At 40.8% G+C, this 6,523-nt stretch overlaps 1 protein-coding gene across 1 annotated transcript; it reads right to left on the reverse strand.

Moving 5' to 3' along the window:
* Positions 1-1,309: 1,309 nt before the first annotated feature.
* mrpl51 (mitochondrial ribosomal protein L51) lies at positions 1,310-6,523 on the reverse strand. Its single transcript, XM_085365485.1, has 4 exons — positions 6,377-6,523; positions 6,086-6,188; positions 2,097-2,204; positions 1,310-1,695 (listed from the first exon to the last, which is right to left on the reverse strand). Exons 2-4 carry the CDS (start codon positions 6,174-6,176, stop codon positions 1,499-1,501), a joined length of 396 nt encoding a protein of 131 aa, XP_085221611.1. The 5' UTR covers positions 6,177-6,188; positions 6,377-6,523; the 3' UTR covers positions 1,310-1,498.

The raw sequence follows: 6,523 nt of genomic DNA on the forward strand, positions 1-6,523 counted from the left end.
TATTTTGAACCAAATCTTATGCATATTAAAGTGAGCGGAGTTAGAAAAAGCCTCACGGGAAATAAAAAAGGTCAGTAGAGCAATGAAGTGAAACATACTAGAATGTGACGCTCTTCAGATGTTAAAAAGAAAATTACAGTTAAGCAGTATGTCCAAAAGGTCTTGTTTAGGATGTCACATTTAGTCTCATTGAGACTAAATGTGACCTTTTCAAGGTTCCTTACAATAACTTGCATTTGTCTAAGCTGCAAGAACAGCTTTGAAGAGTTTATTCAAAATTTGATGACGTATATGGAGAAAAATTAAGAAGTAATCTGTTTTGCAAATACATTTGCTTTTTGTCCCATGACACTATGGAGACAGATGTTTTTTTGCACACTGGGGAAGTGCTTTCCCTGTTTTAACACAAGTGCCCACATGAGGAACTTCACCTGCACTGAGCCTCCACCTCCACCCTATCAAACACCCTGGGAGTGAACTGGAGTGTGGGAAAAAGCCTTCTTATGGTTGAACACCAATGAGCGAGCTCAGCAGTGCTCTGGAGTAGGAGAAAATTGCTGCATGCAGAGTCCACTGTCTCACTGAAACTCTTCTCAGACAATGGAGTCCCATTAGCCTTGAAATGGTAGATCATGTGCATTATGTTTAGGCATTTCCATTGTTTCAGACATAACATTAAAACCATCTGCCTAATATTTTGATCCTAAAAAACGAACAAACAAAAAAACACCAACCCCACAGAAACTCTGAGGCTGTCCTGTGGCTTCTGTGAAACCTGTATTGGATTAGCTTGGGGGAGTTTGGGGAGCAAATTTGCAGAGCACACTAACACTTCTATTGTGGAGGACCTTGGCTAAAAGCTTGGTTTGTAACAATGTAATACCTTCGGTGGCACATGCCAAAGTAACATCATAGTACAATCAGGACCCAAACTTACCCATTAGCTTACTGCGATAACGAGATGATCAACAGGCGAGGCAAATGTATTCACACAGCACAAAGACTAGTCATTCAAGGTCCTTTACAAGGTGAAACTATTACTCGCTTCACTTGATAAAAGTTAAAGCTCTGAAAGTTTCTCAGACCTCAAACTAACTCAAGAAACCCTCCAAATGATTTTTGTATTAAACGTCTGAATTTATCAGTTACTTCAACAGGTCATTTCATCCTAAGCTTTTTCTGACTTTTGCACTAGAGCCTATTTTCACGAAGTAATCCCATGATATCATTTTTAATTACAGACTGACTAGTTCAGCTTTATCTGAATGTTCGTTGGGTCTCGAGGAATAAAAAGCCACAAATTCCAGTCCATTTAAAATTTATTTTCAGGTTTTAGTAGCATTTATTTTGAATCAGTTACTGATAAGAAATGAATAATGCACATTCAGTCTGAAACACACAATAACCTAGAAAAATGGAAACAGAGCACAGTGACAGCATGAAATCACACCAACAGACTGACACAGTCCTTCTTGGCTGCTCTGCACTTTGTTCAGCATTAGCGATGTTTGCCAGTGCGGTTGAAGCGTCTATAGAGGAAGCGTATCCTCTTTTCCAAGTTGTGCCTGTCCTGAGTCATCATTCTGTCTCCCACCATCTTCTTTTTTCTAATTGCCCGCTGCAGTTCATTACCTTTGAAAGCTTTCAGCCAGCAGGGGGCAACAATTAGGTCTTTAGGATGAGCTTTAAAGTCCCCTGTAGAAAGAGCACGAAGAGAGAGAGACAGTTTATGTGAAAGAAAAAAAAAGTGTGCTGTGGGAGAGGCAAAACTGGTCAAATGAACAGCAAAGCAAGGCACCATATCAGATTAAATGTCGGATCATCATAGATTTGTTCACCTACGCTCATACCCAGCTTATCTTATCACACCATCTCCTGCCAATTTACTGTGCGGATGTTGAGAATACTGTAAGACTGTATGCACACACGCACGCGCACACGCGCACACACACACACACACACACACACACACACACACACACAGTCAGCCCTTAAGACAAGTTAAGTTACTCATTATGACTTAGAAACAGCAAACTAACCATCCAACAGTTGTACAGTACATCCTCTTAATTTTCTTGGATGCTGAGGATACTCACCCAAGATTCCTATGTTATCATAAACTCCATACATGCTCCTCTTCTCAGTCCATCTGTCCACCTTTTTCGGCTGAGGGATGGCGTGCATCCTGATCTGACAGCATGTACCTGAAAACAGCACACAGTAGCACAAAGTGCTTGTTCACATTTGGGGAAAATAGTCTATTTTGTTCTCTAAACAATTTGCAGATTACTCGATGTGCTCATTCACATTAAATGATTCAAATCAAAGGTATCAAATACAAAAGCTAATGTACACTTTATGCACCATGTTGTTCACAGACTCAATGAATCAGCATATATATGGCTCCATACATACAGTACAAATAAACACATAACATTTCTTCTACTCCCAGACAATTAAATTATTTGAAAATATTTAACATCCAGGTTACTAGAAAATTATAAGAATAACTTTACCAGGTAGCCATATTGGAACAGATGTTTACTAATGACTCAATAGATACCAGAGAAGCTTTTTAAACACACTCATGGGAAAAGTGTGATTCATGCACCGCAGGTCCGGGGTGGTTTGAGTTTGTTCTGTTTCTTGTTGAGGAAAATATAACTGTTGTTCTTGACAGCAGAGGTCGCTCACGACTTCAATTTCTATGTGAACCTAATTTTTTGTCTTGTTTATTTGGTAACGTGTAATTGCTTAGAGCTTTAAAAAGGTCGTGTTCATATCGTGCTGGTCTGACTTGTGGACGACATTTAAATGATTCGAACATGCGTGACTTTATTTGAACAAATAAAATGAGGCAGTGCAAAGAGTAAGCAGGTCGTCTTTTTGGAGTCCACATAAATGTTTCTACACAAAATATCAGATGCGACAAATGCTCATATAAAAACATGTTGGAATGTGGAATGTTCAGTGAAGCAGGCAGATAGAGCAGATATTCCTTTTACTAGCTCATCTTTAAGTTATCTTAATTATATCCTACAAGTGTCCAACTGTTCCCGGTGAACATTTCATCATGATATTGAATGGAATATGCTAACACACCATGTGTTTGTCGGGCAGTGTAGGCCCATTTCTACTGAGCTGAGAGCGACTAAAAAGTGAGAATGGAGGGAATGATTCATGAATATCCATCACAGCACGCATCAGCATCATAGCTTCAATGTCCTCTTTCTCACAACTGATGATGATGTTGATGATCATGAGAGGTAGTGTCGTTAACTAGAGGTTGTAAACACAACTAACTGGCAGTGACGGAGTGATGACAGGGTGGCTTGGGGTTGCAGTTTTGCCGCCTCAGCTTCAAAGAAACAACTCAGGCTTCTGTAAATGACACTGATGATATTTCTGAACAACAAACACTCGGTGTGGAGAAAATGTTGTTTTATATATAGATATAGATAGATATGCAGTTTTGGACTATTGGACAATTTCTGGTCTTTTTTTATTTTATGCTAACTGTGCATACTTTTTACCTTACAGTGGCACATATTACACTAACAGTGTAAAGAGTGACATAAAATCCACAGTCTGTGCACTACTCTCAAAAACAGTGCTTAAATGAGGCCAGCCTACATTAAAACTACCCTGCATTTGGAGAAAAATATATAAAGAAAAATCTGTCAAACTTATAACTCTTAAAATGCCTTAAAATAAAAATAAATACAATAAAAGTTCAATTCATGTCACCATAATTTAACCCAAACAACAGAAATGCCTCCCCTTTTTAACCCCTACTCCCATTTTTTTGGGTGAAATTACAGTGAAATTCCCACTCAAATCAAATTTAGAGAGGTTATGCACTGACTGGACAAAAATCCCCTTTTTCTGATTTATCAAGCTATCTTAACTCTTTCCCCCACACCTGTATGTGTTTTGAATCCCATATATACACACATAAAATAAAAGATTAAGTTTAACAACCATTAAAATGTGTTCCAGGTTTTTCTAATGAATAGCCCTAGTAATACCACGTAGGAAGAGATTAACCCCACTAACTTCTGATGGACATCTAGTCATTTTGTTCAGGAAGCCCTATATACAGTGGGGCAAAAAAGTATTTAGTCAGCCACCGATTGTGCAAGTTCCCCCACCTAAAATGATGACAGAGGTCAGTAATTTGCACCAGAGGTACACTTCAACTGTGAGAGACAGAATGTGAAAAAAAAAAAAAAAAAATCCATGAATCCACATGGTAGGATTTGTAAAGAATTTATTTGTAAATCAGGGTGGAAAATAAGTATTTGGTCAATAACAAAAATACAACTCAATACTTTGTAACATAACCTTTGTTGGCAATAACAGAGGTCAAACGTTTACTATAGGTCTTTACCAGGTTTGCACACACAGTAGCTGGTATTTTGGCCCATTCCTCCATGCAGATCTTCTCGAGAGCAGTGATGTTTTGGGGCTGTCGCCGAGCAACACGGACTTTCAACTCCCGCCACAGATTTTCTATGGGGTTGAGGTCTGGAGACTGGCTAGGCCACTCCAGGACTTTCAAATGCTTCTTACGGAGCCACTCCTTTGTTGCCCGGGCGGTGTGTTTTGGATCATTGTCATGTTGGAAGACCCAGCCTCGTTTCATCTTCAAAGTTCTCACTGATGGAAGGAGGTTTTGGCTCAAAATCTCACGATACATGGCCCCATTCATTCTGTCCTTAACACGGATCAGTCGTCCTGTCCCCTTGGCAGAAAAACAGCCCCATAGCATGATGTTTCCACCCCCATGCTTCACAGTAGGTATGGTGTTCTTGGGATGCAACTCAGTATTCTTCTTCCTCCAAACACGACGAGTTGAGTTTATACCAAAAAGTTCTACTTTGGTTTCATCTGACCACATGACATTCTCCCAATCCTCTGCTGTATCATCCATGTGCTCTCTGGCAAACTTCAGACGGGCCTGGACATGCACTGGCTTCAGCAGCGGAACACGTCTGGCACTGCGGGATTTGATTCCCTGCCGTTGTAGTGTGTTACTGATGGTGACCTTTGTTACTTTGGTCCCAGCTCTCTGCAGGTCATTCACCAGGTCCCCCCGTGTGGTTCTGGGATCTTTGCTCACCGTTCTCATGATCATTTTGACCCCACGGGATGAGATCTTGCGTGGAGCCCCAGATCGAGGGAGATTATCAGTGGTCTTGTATGTCTTCCATTTTCTGATGATTGCTCCCACAGTTGATTTTTTCACACCAAGCTGCTTGCCTATTGTAGATTCACTCTTCCCAGTCTGGTGCAGGTCTACAATACTTTTCCTGGTGTCCTTCGAAAGCTCTTTGGTCTTGGCCATGGCGGAGTTTGGAGTCTGACTGTTTGAGGCTGTGGACAGGTGTCTTTTATAGAGATGATGAGTTCAAACAGGTGCCATTCATACAGGTAACGAGTGGGGGACAGAAAAGCTTCTTACAGAAGACGTTACAGGTCTGTGAGAGCCAGAGATTTTCCTTGTTTGAGGTGACCAAATACTTATTTTCCACCCTGATTTACGAATAAATTCTTTACAAATCCTACCATGTGGATTCATGGATTTTTTTTTCACATTCTGTCTCTCACAGTTGAAGTGTACCTCTGGTGCAAATTACTGACCTCTGTCATCATTTTAGGTGGGGGAACTTGCACAATCGGTGGCTGACTAAATACTTTTTTGCCCCACTGTATGACAGAAACCGCTCGGGTCAGAAAAGAGAAACAGGGCTAATAGGGGTCCAAGGAGGAAAGAGTTAAAATCCCTATACAACTTTGAAAGCTTGATTTCATGAGATCCCATCCCTAAGATAGTTTGAGTCTAACTTGTTTTTTGTTACTGAAATCAAGAAAATTCATGCAGGCACACGCAGAATGTCACATTCACACCGACATTCGTACAAACATGTTTTAATCTGCGCCAAGTGCATGCTGTCTTATTTCCAAGGATACTTTGGCCGAAGCAATCAGGGGTCAAACCAGAAATCTTCCGAGTAATAGACGACTTGCTTTACTTCCTGAGTTCAGGTTACCAGTTGCTACTGGAACCAGTGAGACAACTCACCTGTAGAAATGGTCCTGACGGTGTGCAGCAGCGTCCCAGCAGACTGACAGTAGGACGCCCCAGCTCTCAGCAGACCTCCCAGCAGAGACATGTCCACAGTTTTCTGCCAGAAGTTGTTAACAGATCATTTAGATGAAACTTGAAGTCAACGCTCATAAAATTCAGAGTATTTTTTAAAGTTTACTGTTCCTTCTTTAAACACGGCATCAGTTTCTTTAACCATCTTTACGGTGACCCTTAGCTTTAGCTTCAGCTAGCACATTACATCGAAGTCAGTGTTTCGACCATTACCTGTTTCCACGCGTGTTCAGAATCTTATGCCACTCGAGTCCTTTGTTTATATCGCAGCTAAGGATCACTTACGAACATGCAATGCTTTAGACTGTTTGTTATTGACGCTTCGACATGCTCTGTGTGGCGGCTTCCATCTTTACTCTG

Source organism: Diplotaxodon limnothrissa, linkage group LG11, assembly GCF_057381915.1.
Source record: "Diplotaxodon limnothrissa isolate DT_005_m linkage group LG11, D_limnothrissa_male_GT1.1, whole genome shotgun sequence".
NCBI lineage: Eukaryota > Metazoa > Chordata > Actinopteri > Cichliformes > Cichlidae > Diplotaxodon > Diplotaxodon limnothrissa.